Source organism: Apus apus, chromosome 2, assembly GCF_020740795.1.
Source record: "Apus apus isolate bApuApu2 chromosome 2, bApuApu2.pri.cur, whole genome shotgun sequence".
Lineage (NCBI taxonomy): Eukaryota > Metazoa > Chordata > Aves > Apodiformes > Apodidae > Apus > Apus apus.
Window position 1 is genome coordinate 102,021,918 of NC_067283.1, and position 15,192 is coordinate 102,037,109.

The window sequence follows — 15,192 nt, forward strand, 5'->3', positions numbered from 1 at the left end:
ATGCACTTAAGGTATGATTTTTAAATACAGGACCACTGAGTTTGTAGGTGTATTTTACACCTTCTTATGTTAGACCATTTCAGTAGCCCTTAAACTGTGATATCAAGGCTTTGATAAGAATTGTGTGAAAATTGACAGATCAGCATTTTTCTATCTTCACTGGTTTACTTGACACTGAAGTTGTCAAATTCTTTTGAGCATTTTGTTAGTATTTTATTCATGTTCATACTCTCAGATGACTGAACAACCTGAAGTTATTCTAAGATTTCTGTACCCTTTTGAGTGATTGGATAGTCATTGAAAACGGGTTATGACAAGGCTTATTTTGATGAAAGTTAGTCTAATAACATTGTGTTATTTTTCTGCTCAAGTCTGTGTGAATGTTTGCTTGTGACCTGGAGCATGGCTTGTGGTTTCTTGTCCTTGGACTGTGCTGTTAGTGTTACCAGCAGCGATTGGAGAACTGTGCAGTGTGGTGGTAGCTTCCTGAGTTTATCAGTTTTAGCTGTGTAGGTTATTTACTGAAAGCTTATCCCAGTAGTTTGTGAAACTTTTGCTAGAATGGTTTGACTTTTTTTTTGTTTTTGTTTTTTTTTGAATAGTCATTTAAAAGCTCTCCCATTATTATTTAAGAATTTTTGTTTTCTCTCTTTTGGTAGCTAGTCTTAGGGAATACATCTTGGAAGAATATGTTGTGGTTGCTATCAAATAAGCTGGTTCTCAGTTACTGTTCAAAAGTGTGTTGTTCCCAGTGTATAACACAGATAAAATTTTGTATTAATGCCTGAGTTTTGAAGTCCAGCTAATTCTTTAAAAGAGTGTCTAGTTTCCTGATAACAATTTTAATAAACTTAGTTGTTCTTTATAATTGCGTTTCTGTCAATCAACAGTTGTAAGTCTTTAGCAAGCCAAACCTTTTCTCATTGTAATCCTGCATCATTTAACATAAGTGATAGCTGTGGTGCATGGCTGAGTGACAGGGGAAGTTCTTAAGAAAGGATGATATGTTTATTAACAAAAAGACAATATTTCAGCTGTACAGGTTGACTGCCAAGCATCACTTGAAAGAGCCATTCTGTTTAAGAGAGAAAGTGTGGGGTGTTTGAAATAGTCAAATGGGATTTGGATGTCTGATTAGAAGCTGTAAGTTCAAAGATGACCAGCTGGTTCCAGTGCTCTGAGATGAGACTCATAGTGAAAGAGATTAGGTGTTTTTAAAATGAGCTGAAGTGGTGGGAAACTGGGATGGATAAAGCCTTCATACAGTATGGGAAGGGAGAAAAAACTCTGTGGGTTAGAGCTGGATGAGATGTACAACGGCATTGTTTAATCCTTCCTGTAGAGATACCTATTTTCAGATTATTGTATGAGCAGGGTGACTGGCCATGTGCTTGAAGCACTACTGATTTTTTTAGAATGCTTACTGCTTGTTGCAGTATGAGATTTGGGGGGGGGATCCACAGATTACCTTTGTTTTCTATAGATGAGGGCATTTTTGCCTTCTTTGGGTATAAGGGAGGCTTTAATCTAGAATACTATTTAAGAATCTTGAGGGACAGGGGTAGAGTATCAGTTACCCCTTCAAAGGATCATCTAGATTCATAAGAAACCACTTTAAACTTTGTTCTACCCAGTCTGTGCATTTAGTTAATTTCTCTAGCTTTCCTCTTAATCTTGTTTTAAATTGATGAGTTATTTTTCTTGGAAATAGAAAAAATAGCTTAAGAGCATTATCTCTAAAATTCTATAATTCCCAGATTTCTTATGAAAATGTGTCTCCATGATTTTGAAGCAAATGGGTCATTTGACTTGATAGATTAGTGAGATAAGTCACTAGTTGAAAAACTAGGTACAGAAAAACAGTAAGATACCAGTTGAAAGTGCAAACGTTTTTTAATACTTTGCTTCAGACAAATAAGAATGTGAAATTCCAGTATGTTTATACAATTTAGGCCTTGGTAGGTTTTTTTTCCTTTTTGAAGGAATCTTACTCTATACTCCATTACCCAGTATGATGGATCCAACTCTGTTGTCCTGATTGAGCTCTTAGCCAAAAGAAATTATTCCTGGAAGATAACTGTACATTTGAGAGTGACTTGAGTAATTTTATTATCCAGTTTTCTCTGAAAGTATTGGCAGTCTTTCAGTATTAGGCGTTCAAGGCAAAGGACAAATGGGAGAGTATTTTTGTTACTGTTCTAACCTTGAAATGGACTGTTCTCATTTCACAAAGATGTTTTGTAAGTTGCCCCTCATAAGAAGTTCAAACAGATCGAGGAAGAGACTAACAATATAATTGGTTTGGATGTCAAAGCTATATTTTACTGTTGCTGAAAAATAGCTCTTCGGGAATACATTGACATTTTAAATCTTGTGTTCCAACTTTGTGGAGGTTTATGTAGGCTTCAGACTACTTGAAAAATATGATGGTCTGAAATATGTTTAGTAAAGATATGATCTAAATTTGTCATCAAAGCTTTTCAGATATATAGATGATTTCTTGTAGTACTTAGGAGAGGAGCTGCATGGTTCTAAAACAACTGCATGGTTTTGGAATCTGTCTTTCTTACTTACAAAGAATGTATATATCCAGTAGAACTCTTGCTAGACATCCTGCTATATGGGTTCTTCTAGGATTTTTCTATAAAGTTTCCTGCTTCTCTCAGTAGTGTAGTGAGTATAAAAAGGATGCTAATACCTTTTGATATTAAAACTTGCCCTGAGCAAGAGTGGTGAGTGCTTACAATGCTGACACGCATTTTTTTTCAGTCCTGTTCATGTTAGCAGCCTAATAATTGCTGACAGCTATTAAGCTGCATTAATGGTAGAAAAAGAGGAATATTTGGGGGCAAGTAGTAAAGCAAACCAAGTGTAATACTGGAAGGTTGAGAAGAAGAAAAAAAATGTGTATGGTAATAATTGCCAAGGGAAAAACTACCAACTTGGAGGAAAAACTGCTTCAGGTTGCACTGTTGGTTGTTATCCAACTTGAAGCAAGTGACTGGATTGTTTTTCTAAGTGGGAGGTTAAAAATAGAAAATAGGTATTGGTTTAAATTGGGGAAGTGTGTGCTAATTAAACAAAGGTAGAATACTTTCTAGTTGTATTGTATATTTGTTTTCTTTTCTAGAGTGGTGAGTCCAGGATGATATTTCATTTTCATTATACTACATGGCCAGACTTTGGAGTTCCTGAGTCCCCAGCTTCATTCCTGAACTTCCTGTTTAAAGTCAGAGAGTCTGGCTCCCTGAGTTCTGAACACGGACCTGCAGTAGTTCACTGCAGTGCAGGGATAGGACGTTCTGGCACGTTTTCTTTAGTAGACACTTGTCTTGTTCTGGTGAGTGTTTGGTCATTTTCTCTGCCACCTCTTCTGACAGCCTGCCTGTCTTTCCAATATGGATTTTTTTGGTCAGAAGGCTTTAAAAGCATTTAAGTTAATGAAATGCTAGTGAAAACTTTATTTAGAGATCATCCTTAATGCAGTGTGTAATGGGGGATGGTACAGAATTTCTCTAGCTGTGCAACCCTCTGGGAGGGAGGTGGGGCTTGGTAGGCAGTTGCAGTACCTCATGAATGAGTAGGTTTTTTGCTTACTCTATTAACTGCATCATCTGTAATTGCTTATGACTTGAGCGAACTTGAAATCTTAAATCATATTTAAAATCTTTAAATTTTGTTGCATTTTTAAAACCAGACACAGACTTTTTGTCTTTGGCTGTGCTTGGTAATAGTGAGAAGTACAGTACAGGGTTAGGTGAAATAGGATTTCGTTTACATTTTAAGACAGTTGTCTTCTGGTTTGGTGAAGTCCTCTCTATTTTTTTTTCTTCAGTTTTTCTTCTGCATTTTGAGAAACAAAAGTGTTATTTTGATACAAGTCTACTTTAATAATAATAATAATTAAAGTGATTATTGCAAGGAGTTCAGATATGTGATTAAAAATGCCCCATGAATGTAGTGTGGGGATAAGTGTGTTCATTCCTCAGATTAGGGATTTTGCTTTAAATAAGAAAACTTCTGCCACATTCCATCATTGCAAATTGCTGTTCTATTCAGGAGAAACAGAAAATATTGCTTTATAGTTCTGATGCTTACAGTCCTGTTTCAAAGTACATACACATGCATTAATAAAATCAAGTGTATCTAAATTTTCTGATTTTAAGGCTTGATATTAGTGTACTGATTTATTTGGTTAATACATATGTGATCACTGTGTTAATAATAAGCTTGTATTAGATGGTTGACTTTTTCCCTGTAAAAACTATTTAGAAATAATTTGAGATGTTACTTGCATATATAGCTAATGGAAACATGGAAGAAATTAATTCTGAGATTTAATTCTGTGACTCATTTTTACTTGTAATTATTTTTTCTGTATTGTCTCCATCAGTAGTAATGATGCTTTCAATATAACTTTCTTTACAGATGGAGAAAAAAGACCCATTTTCTGTAGATATTAAGAAGGTATTACTGGATATGAGAAAATATCGAATGGGACTTATTCAGACTCCTGATCAACTAAGATTTTCATATATGGCTGTAATAGAAGGAGCAAAATTTATAATGGGGGATTCAACTATACAGGTAAATTTTTAGCTCCATATGTTAAAACATGAATAGTAGACTGCTAACAGTAGTTAGGAATGATGTCTGAACTATTTTAAACCATATAACTTTGTGGGATTTAAATAACTTGCCTTTTTCTATAGACATCTAGAAGGCATTAGAGGGTATCTGATCAGCGCTTTCTATTGGCTAAACTTGTAATCCTACGTATTTATCCCCTCTTAGATAAATGTAAAAATAACTTATCTGTGCTAATGTTTATAAAAAAAGGTTGATCTCTTCAGTACTGAAGGACAAAAGTAATGCCCAGTATCACTTTGAAAAGATAACAAGGATCCTAGGATTTATTTATTTTTGGTATATATTTTTCTAACAATAAAGTTGTCTGATGCTACAGATCAGGTTTATTCATAAAGTTCCTTTTTTTTTTTTTTTTTTCGTATCCTTTAAAATTTGTGTTACAGCTAGTGGAAGTTAGAGGAACATGAGATGACCAAGTCTCACTATTTTATCAGTGTGGCTTGCAGATATAATAGGAGCTACAGCTATTTTAAATGGTGGGAGGGAAGACTGGGAAGAGAGGCTGTGAAGCAGACTTAATTCTGTTTTCTTATGCTAGGGCTTTTTTATTTCATTAATCTCTTAAAATCATGAATGAAGCAGATAAACACAGTTCCTCTTTTCTGTGGTTCTGGTAGTTGTTGGATTCTTCTCTTTTACAAATATTTCTTGTCTTACTGTATAAATAAAGAAATAATTTGGCACAACTACTAATCAACATGTAGATAGTGTGCTGCTAATCTGACACCTGTGCCATATCCCTAGAAGATTGTGTGCTTCATCGTAAAGCTAATTTAGCTTCTTGTTTCTCTGGAAGCAGTTTCTGGTGGTGTGAAGGTATTCTCTGTAATTTTTCTGCTTTGTTTTTTGTTTTTTTTTTTTTTTTCAAAGCTATCATCCTCAGACTGAGTAACTCTGGTTCCCACACTTACTCATCTAGATCACAGGATTTCTTGCTTCTGGATACAAGGGAGCATTGTCAATTGAGCACACTGCTTGTCAGATTCAAGTGTGTTACTTCTTCATACTAAGAAAATACAAAGAAGGCACAATTCTCACTTGTTCTGTTTTTTCTTTTCCTTGTCACCATGGTATTGTTCAGATGATCTTTCCTAAATAAGTGTTTTCTGCAGTGCAGGCAGTTGTCCTGGCATTTTTCTCTCTAGACCTCAGAGTCCTGTCCAGAAAATTAATTGGCAGTACTTAATAGGAGTATTTCTCCTTTTAAGGTCAGCTAGATAATGTTTTTCTCCCTTATGGAACAGTTGTACTGTTCAGAATGTGTGTGTGCTTCTCTAGCATACACTCTTCTAGAAGATGTTCACTCTGCTAATGATGGGGAGGGAATGAAGTCATCAAACACTTCTCTAATATAACAGTACCCAAATGTTCATCTCTGACATCTCCATGGATGTCCAAACAGAACTGTCCAAACAGAACATATACCAAACCTTTACTTGCCTTACAGCTAGTGCCTGCAACTGCAGCACTTTGGGAGTTGAGGAGTCTTTTCCCCTTGTGTAGCACCAATCCTTTTATAACCTGATGACCCGACTATTGGATGAGGGAAAGGCTGTAGATATTGTTTATCTGGACCTCCAAAAAGCATTTGACATGGTTCCCCATAGAACTCTCATAAAAAAGCTGGCTGCTAATGGCCTGGATGAGCACATGATCTGTTGACTGGACAGTCAGGCCCAAAGAGTGGTGGTCAATGGAGTCAAATCCAGCTGGAGGCCAGTCACAAGTGGTGTTCCTCAGGGCTCAGCGTTGGGACCGTTTCTGTTTAACATCTTTATTGATGATCTTGATAAGGACATGGAGTGTATCATCAGTAAGTTTGCAGATAACACCAAGCTAGGCAGGAGTGTTGATCTGCATGAGGATAGGGAGGCTCTGCAAAGAGACTTGGGTAGGTTGGATCGTTGGGCTAATGTTAATGGTCTGGGCTTCAACAAGGCCAAGTGCCAGGTCCTGCACTTGGGCCACAACAACCCCAGGTGACACTACAGGCTTGGGGAAGTGTGGCTGGAAAGTGTCTGGCAGAAAAGGACCTGGGGGTTCTAATGGACAAGCGGCTGAATATGAGCCAGCAGTGGACCCAGGTGGCCAAGAAAGCCAATGGCATCCTGGCTTGGATTAGAAATAGTGTGACCAGCAGAAGGAGAGAGGTGATTGTCCCCCTGTCCTCAGCGCTGGTGAGGCCACACCTGGAGTATTGTGTCCAGTTTTGGGCACCTCAATTCAAGAGAGACATTGAGGTGCTGGAGCGAGTACAGAGGAGGGCAACGAAGCTGGTGAAGGGCCTAGAGAATAAATCTTATGAAGGATGCTTGAAGGAGCTGGGAATGTTTAGATTGAGAAAGAGGAGGCTGAGGGAAGAAGACCTCATCAGTGTCTACAACTACCTGAAAGGTCATTGTAGAGAGGTTGGTGCTGGTCTCTTTTCACAGGTAATTAACAGCAGAACAAGAGGGAATGGCTTCAAGCTGCAACAGGGGAGGTTTAGACTGGACATTAGGAAATTTTTTTTTCACAGAAAGAGTGGTCAGACGCTGGAATAGGCTGCCCAAGGATGTAGTTGAGTCACCATCCCTGGATGTGTTTAAGGGTTGCTTGGATGTGGTGTTGGTGGATATGGTTTAGGGGAGAAGTTTGTAGAGTAGGGATGATGGTTGGACTTGGTGATCCCAAGGGTCTTTTCCAACCTGAATGGTTTTGTGATTCTATGATCTTCAGGGACCTGCTTGATAGAGTAACATGGGATAAAGCCCTGGAGGGAAGGTGGGCCCTAGAAAGCTGGTTAATGTTCAAGGATCATCTCCTCTAAGCTTCCAAACAATGCAGCCCAGCAAAGAGGAAGCTGGGTAAAAACACCAAGAGGCCTGCATGAATGAACAAGATGCTCCTGGACAAATTCAGACATAAAAGCCTACAGAGAGTAGAAGTAAGGACAGGTAGCCTGCGCGGAGTACAGAGAAATTGTCTGAGCAGCCAGGGATCAGGTTAGGAAGGCTAAAACCCTGATAGAATTAAATCTGGCCAGGGAAATCAAGGGCAATGAGAAGAGTTTCTATAGGTATGTTAGTGACAAAAGGAAGACTGGGGAAAATGTAGGCCCTTTCAGGAAGGAAAAGGGAGACCTAGTTACCCAGGATATGGAGAAGGCTGAGGTACTCAATTACTTTTTTGCCTCAGTCTTCACTGGCAAGAGCTCAAGGCACACCACCCAAATCAAAAACACCCAAAGAATGCAAAGGCAGGGATTGGGAGAAGGAAGAACCACCCCCTGTTGGGGGGTTTTGAGACCATCTAAGGAACCTGAAGGTGCATCTTTGGGTCCTGAGGGAACTGGTGGATGAAGTTGCAAAACTGCTTTTGATCATGTTTGAAAAGTCATGACTGTCTGGTGAAGTTCTCACTGACTGGAGAAGGGGAAATATAACCCTCATTTTTAAAAAGGGAAAAAAGAATACCTGGGGAACTACAGGCCAGTCAGTCTTACCTCTACACCTGGCAAAATTGTGGAGCAGATCCTCCTGAAAGTTGTGCTGAGGTACATGGAAAACAAGAAGGTGGTTGGTGACCACCAGCATGGTGTTGCCAAGGTCAAATGGTGCCTGACAAATTCGGTAGCCTTCTATGACAGGGTTGCAGAGTTGGTGGATAAGGGAAGAGCAATCAATGTCATCTGCTTGGACTTTTGCAAAGCATTTGACACAGTCCTCCATGACATCCTTGTCTCTAAATTGGAGAGATGTGGACTTGATGGATGGACCACTCAGTGGATAAGGAATTGGCGGGATGGTCACACTCAAAGAGTTGTGGTCGACAGCTCGATGTCCAGGTGGAGATCAGTCATGAGTGGTTTTCCTTGGGACCAGTGCTGTTGAACATCTTGGTTGGCAGTGTGGACAGCGGGACTGAGTGCAACTTGAACAAATTTGCTGATGACATGAAGCTGTGTGGTTGACATACTGGAGCGAAGGGATGCCATCCAGAGGGACCTGGAGAGGTGGGCCCATGCAAAGCACATGAAGTTCAAAAAGGCCAAGTGCAAGGTCCTGCACATGAGTCAAGGCAATCCAAAGCACGGTTACAGGCTGGGCAGAGGATGGTTTAAGAACAGCCCCGAGGAGAAGGACTCAGGGGTGGTAGTAGATGAGGAGCTCAATATGAGCTGGCAATGTGTCCTTGCAGACCAGAAAGCCAACAGTGTCCTGTGCTCCATCAAAAGAAATGTGGCCAGCAGGTCAAAGGATGTGATTCTCCCTTTCTACTCTGTTCTGGTGAGACCCTGTCTGGAGTACTATGTCCAGTTCTAGAGCCCCCAATATAAGAAGAATGTGGAGCTGTTGAAGCAAGTTCAGAAGAGGACCACGAAGATGGTCAGATGGCTGGAGCACCTCTCCTGTGAAGAGTGGCTCAGAGAGTTGGGGCTGTTCAGCCCGGAAAAAAAAGAAAGCCTTCATGGAGACCTTACAGTAGCCTTCTAGTACCTGAAGGGAGCCTACAGGAAAGTGGGGAGGGACATTTTACAGTGATAGTGATAGGACAAGGGGTAAAGGTTTCAAACTGAAAGAAGGTGGATTTAGATTAGATAGTATGAAGAAATACTTCACTGTGAGGGTGGTGAAACACTGGAACAGTTTGCCCAGGGAAATCGTGGCTCCCCCCTCCCTGGAAGTGTTCAGGCCAGGTTGGATGGGGCTCTGAGCAACCTGGTCTAGTGGAAAGTGTCACTGCCCACGCAGGAGGGTTGGAACTAGATGGTCTTTAAGGTCCCTTCCAACCTTAATGATTCTATGAAAAGTTGCTTCCACATTGTGAAGCTACTGTGGACAGTACAAGCCCTGAAGTTAGTGGCCTCATACCTTCAGAATAGCATCATCCTGGAGAAATATGAGAAGACATCTTTGTTGGAGAAGGCGCATCTTTACATAACCTTATTTCTTCATTTAGCAATTTTTATTTTTTTTTTCCCTTGATCTAGTAGTTCCTTTAATCTACTTCTGTGACTGTTCTGTTGGAAGACATCTTGGGCAAACAGGGCCCTCAGCATTAGGGAAGTGTTTGAAGTATGTTCTCCTTGTTTGCAGAAACGGTGGAAGGAGCTCTCTAAGGAGGACCAAGCACCAACTTCTGAGCAGTCTCCTCCACACCCAACCAAAATAACCATGGAGAAGTACAATGGGAACAGCATAGCCCTGGAGAGCAAAGATCATATGGAGAAAATAAATGCTGACCTGTCCACTAAAGTTCAAGATATCGCAGGTGAAAACATCGAAAGGTAGGCAAAATGAGGAAACTGTTTAGAAAACAGGTACACTCTTAAAAGGCTGAGTATGCTTTTTTTGTAAGAAACCTTCAAGATCTTTTTTCAATAGAGGGAAAGGATAGGTAGTATTTGACTGACTGATTTGTCTTTTAAAATATAACTTCAATTACTCCTTGTGTTAAAAGTTTTACAGTTTAAAGGTCAAGAAAACACAGATATCTCTGTGACGCAGCTACACCTCATACTTGAAAGTCTTTTCCTACAGACTGACTGTGAACTCTGTTGTACAGTGTGAATTGCATCCTAAAAGTGCCCACTATAATCTGATACTGATTTTTAAATACAGTCTTAACTTTCTTGTATGGTGACTGAAATTGTATCATTGGAGCCATATGTTACCCTATTAATTCATGCTAAATTTAGTGCTATTAATAGATTTCTGTGATTTAGCTGTGTCACCTGAATTTGTCTTTGTGAAGTTTCTCTGACTAATGAGTACTTATGCCCCAGCAGTGAACTGCTGAATAAAGAACGCTTTGTTTACATTTTATATAGTGCTGCCATATGCTACTGGTGGGTTGGTTCACTATTGGGAGTGTGTTGGGAAGAGGTTTGTTTTAATATTCTGGTGGCCTTTTTTCCAGTTCTACAATGTTAGGTTCTTTTTCCTTCTCTTCCAGTGCTGTCCGAAAACGACTGCGAGAGGATCGAAAAGCTAATACAGCACAGAAGCTGCAGCAGATGAAGCAGAAGCTAAATGAGACTGAAAGAAAAAGAAAAAGGTGGTTATATTGGAAACCTATTCTCACTAAGATTGGGTTTGGTACACTGATTTTAGTTGGCGCTTTTTTTTGCTGGAAAATATATTTTCAAGAACATTCCTTGTAAGTAGACAGTAAGCCTGTCTACTTCAGCAGCTAATTTTGCTGAAAGTTAATGACTAGGGGTGTCACTTTAAGCAGTAAACTCCTTACACATGGAGTGGGTACAGACTGTTACATACAATAGAGAAGTGATGTAAACTTGATCACATGTCAACATCTCAGGACTTTCCACTGCAGGTACTTACAAAAATGAACTGCTGCCCCCCAAAAGAGTTGATGTTTTTTGTTTATATGAGCAGGTACAAACTTGCTGCAACTGTTTATACACTTTTTAAAATGGTATTCTACTGGATCATAAGCAAACTCTGAACCACAGAGGTTTAGCTACTGAAGGCTGCCTGGATTTAAATTTACATGCCTGACATAAGCAATAAACAGTGTTGTATCATTTACATTATTAATGCAAAGAAGTTATCCTTAAATGTGTGTAATGTGTAATGTATTAGTGACATGAACATAAACATTTTATATTCTTACAACCTAGGATAAATATATTTTATAATTGCATATTTAATCTTTTTGTAGTTCACTGTACTTTTAAAAGCTCAGTTTGTACAAATTTCTGATCAAAAAGAATTTGATTTTGAAACTAAATGTAATTATAATTTGTGCATGAAAATAATAGTGCAACCATTCCCCATATTTTGACTCTCAAATTTATGATGTGAGCAGCCAGGGGTCTGATGAAGCACTTACCCATTTCTGCTCTGTTGATTTGCATTCCTTATTTATTTTTTGTAGTTGTCATTATTTAAGTAAGGCTTGGAAAATTTGATATATTTTTTTTTAAGGCTTTTGAGAACTTAGCCCCCCTGGAAAGCATACTGTTCAGTTGATTAATGTATTCAGACTTCAACTGCTGTTTGAAGGCCAACATTGTTAAAGTTCTGACATTCCATTAAATGTGAATCATTGTTTTGTGTGTCTATAGATGTTGATTGCTAGAAAGAGTAAAATTCATTCCTCAGTAATAGGTGTAGAAAGCAAATCAAAGGAAACTATAGTTTGACTTCCTAGGGTGGTATTAATAGGAAACAAATGTTGGTAGTATTCTCCCATAGCCAGTATATTCAGCTGTGTAAGCCACTTCACAAAGTCTAGAATTGCTTTTCAGGTTCCCCAGCACTGTATCAAAGAGGCACGACTTAAAACACTTAATGACCAATACTTTGGGAATACCTACGCTGCAGTCACTTTAAAGTTACAGAGCAGTCCCATTCCATTAGTTAAACAGTAACACTTTCTAAACAGTAAGTCAATACAAATCACTTTCTGTGATTTCTGTCTTTAAATTCTCTTTGAATGCAGAGACTGTATGTGGCTTTATGTAGCTTGCTGTCAGCCAAGTTGAGGCCTGGATTTTATTTATTCAAGTATTGCCTTGTTGGGTGACTTCAGAGAAGTCGTGTTTTCTCTCTTCATTTTTCTAGCTTGTTTTATGCTGGGTGTTTGGGTTTGGTGGGGTTTCTCCCACACACACACACCCACCCTTTGGGCCTTTTGTAAAGTACTGATTGGATTGACTGCTGAAAAATACTAAAAGAGCTACATAATTATTTTGCTCCTTCTCCAAAGGATTTAACTTGAAAGGTTTCCAGGGCACACAAGCTTAGTAGTAGCATACCAGGCATGGGGCCCAAATAGTGTGACGTTTACTACGCAAAGCTAAGTTGAGTTTACTCTTTTAAATTCTCATTTCACAATAGCTAATACTATTTTGGACTGCACTGTTTATATAGTAAACACATGCTTAAGGATTCAGATAAGCAAAACGAGTGTAGTTTCTTGGAACATACGGTTCTGAATTTGGGAAATGGTGTGTTAGTAAATGAGTACAATTTGTCCTGTGGCTTTACTAACCAACTATGCAGCTCTAATAGCAAAATGACTTACTGATGGCTGTGACTCAGTACAGGCAGGCAGCTTACGTATTTAAGACATTTCATAATAGTTACTGTGGCAAAAGATTCTTCTTTTTTTTTAAGTTGGGAAGACAGGTTTTTCTGTGTCAGCTATAACTGATAGTAGGTGTAGATGTATGTGCCTTATAAAAGATACTATAGTTGTGAAAAAACACATGGAATGTAATTGAATGTTTTTATAACAGAAATATTCCAGATTCTATGCTAAATACTTCAAAGCAACTAAGGAAAAGGTGCAGGCAAAACCTTCACTGAGCACACACTGTCTATTATTGCCTTTCTGTTTGCATGAGAAAAATTTCCTGGGCCACCAGTATCCTACACTGAGCTCTAACTGTGGCTTGTCAACTTGTCACTTGAATCTCTTCCTGATTCCATTTTCTAAATCCTGGCTTTTTTGATCTCTTGATCCTGAGCAGGCATTCTTATTTTGTGGGAGGGACAGGGCAGGAGGGTACCATCTTACATCATCTTGCACTTCTTGATGAAATAAAGCAGGACTTGCACATTCAACAGTTGATCTGTAAAAAATTGGTTTGGTTCCATGATCTATTGAGAATCTTAACTGTTAAGAATTTAAGAACTATGAACCAATACAAGTTTTCAACAATATTACTTTGTACAGTGAATTGTCCATGACAGTATGGGTTTGAGCAGAGACACTAAGCATTAGATCCTTTAGTACATTCTAGGAGATAATTTGGATAAAACTCTTTATTCTGTGTCTGTCAGTAATCCTTAACAACCAACATCTGGAAGAAGCTAGTTCTCTTTTCTGCAAGCTGAGTCCATGTGATAATTTGTTATTCTGCAAGATTAAACTTGCAGCAGTTTTACACAACTTGGATGTTAAGTAAGAACAGACACAGGTCAAAATGAGGAACTGTTGGTTCCAGTGACCTTTGTTGTAGGAAATGCTTGAAGAAAGAGTAAAACTGAAGGATGTGCCTTCTGACCCCTCTCCTGCCCACTCCTCCCCCAAGTTCTGACAAGCTTCTGGCTGGTCCTGTGCTGCTTCTAAAATGCTGTTGCACTTGATTCAAAGTGATGGTGTGTTGGGTTTTGTCCCTCTGTTCTGGTCCAAATATTGGATACATAGTGGACTCCCTTGAACTTGATTAAACCATGTTTGACTCTAAGATGAACACTTCTGTACAAATTGTGCACATTTTTATTAAAAAAATCACCAACCACATTTGGACCTCTGTTTCAAAGGGTTTGCAGATTTGGAATTAGTCCTTTAGGTTTGCTGCTTATGTTGATCTTTGTGCAGGGGCAGTCCACTTAAAGTGATGGTACATCTGTATTTTTCTTGAAATATTACTACATTTCTTACTAGCAAAATAATTGAATTCTGCGTGGAACAGCAATTTGAAAAAAAATAAATTACATATTTATTTTATGGAAGATGCTGCAAGTGAAACTTAGCTTATTTTGTTCAGCCTTGAGTTAAATGGTTTACTGATACCAGTTTATATCCCACTGAGAAGGGAAGTGGTGTAAATGTGTATGCATGTATGTGTGGTTGGCTTGTGCGGGCGATTTAAAAAGCCTGGATAGCTTTAAGTTTCATGAATGTTAACCAGATTTGTTTAGTTTGCTGTTTAGCGTTATAGTTAAACCTGAGTCACCTAGAGGACTCCACAAGAAACTAAATAAACGAAGACAAAACAGAGAGTCTTCTGCATGGCCAAGTGGCTTCAGTCAGAGGATGAAATTTGTAAAGTTGACATAACACACAGTAGTCTTCCTGGGCTTTTTTGTTTTCCCCCAGAGTTTTAGGTCAGTCTTTCATTTTTATGTATGAAAAATAAATGTGTTGAAAATTTTGTCTCTGTCTGAGTCTTTATTTAAATTGGAAGGATAATTCCTTGAAGAATTTTTTTTTATTCTGTCTTAACTGGTCAAAGTTGTCGCTTGCAGAATTTGCAAGTGTTTTAGTTGTACTAGCTTGGATATTTGGTGCTGTGAACACCAAGATCTTTTCTGAGTTCCTCAAAGTAGAGCCTCACCTTCCCCAAGAGGAAAATGTCCAGTATTGGAATGTGTTCCTCACTACAAGAAACCTTTGCCTAGAAACACCTATTTCCATGCTGCTGTGTCAGAACTGGCCTACAGAGCCATGAGAGGTGGTGTTAGCATGGTGAGATGCAGCCTTCTGTAGTCCCACTAAGGCCCCACAAGACTTCTGCAGTGCTTGTCGTTAAGTGCATGAGTAAGTGGTTTGCTGGACTGAGACCTGTACTTGAAGCTCTCCAGCAATTATGTGCCTTTTGCTCCGGTATGGAAATACTTTCTGAAAAAGCTTTCCAGGAGTTCTTGCTACAGACAAGCAATAGTCAGTAGTTGCTGCAGGGAATGTGTGAGAAGCTGGTTGGTGTTTATAGTGAGTTACAAACCCACTGTCTGTTCTTATTTTTTTTTTTCTTTCTTTTTTTATCCCTACTGTGTACTGAATCGGTGACTTTCTTCTGCATTG

The 15,192-nt window shown here is 38.9% G+C and overlaps 1 protein-coding gene across 6 annotated transcripts in view; it reads left to right on the forward strand.

The window, feature by feature from the left end:
- PTPN2 (protein tyrosine phosphatase non-receptor type 2) overlaps positions 1–15,192 on the forward strand; it is a 35,091-nt gene that overhangs the window by 18,309 nt on the left and 1,590 nt on the right. For 3 of the 6 annotated variants that reach the window (XM_051610044.1, XM_051610045.1, XM_051610049.1), the window contains 4 exons: positions 3,131–3,340; positions 4,429–4,587; positions 9,729–9,919; positions 10,588–14,542. In XM_051610044.1, coding sequence (XP_051466004.1) covers positions 3,131–3,340; positions 4,429–4,587; positions 9,729–9,919; positions 10,588–10,795 — 768 coding nt within the window. In that variant the 3' untranslated portion in view covers positions 10,796–14,542. Of the gene's footprint in view, positions 1–3,130; positions 3,341–4,428; positions 4,588–9,728; positions 9,920–10,587; positions 14,543–15,192 lie in introns of those variants that run through there. The other 3 variants (XM_051610046.1, XM_051610047.1, XM_051610048.1) reach the window with 2 other exon arrangements.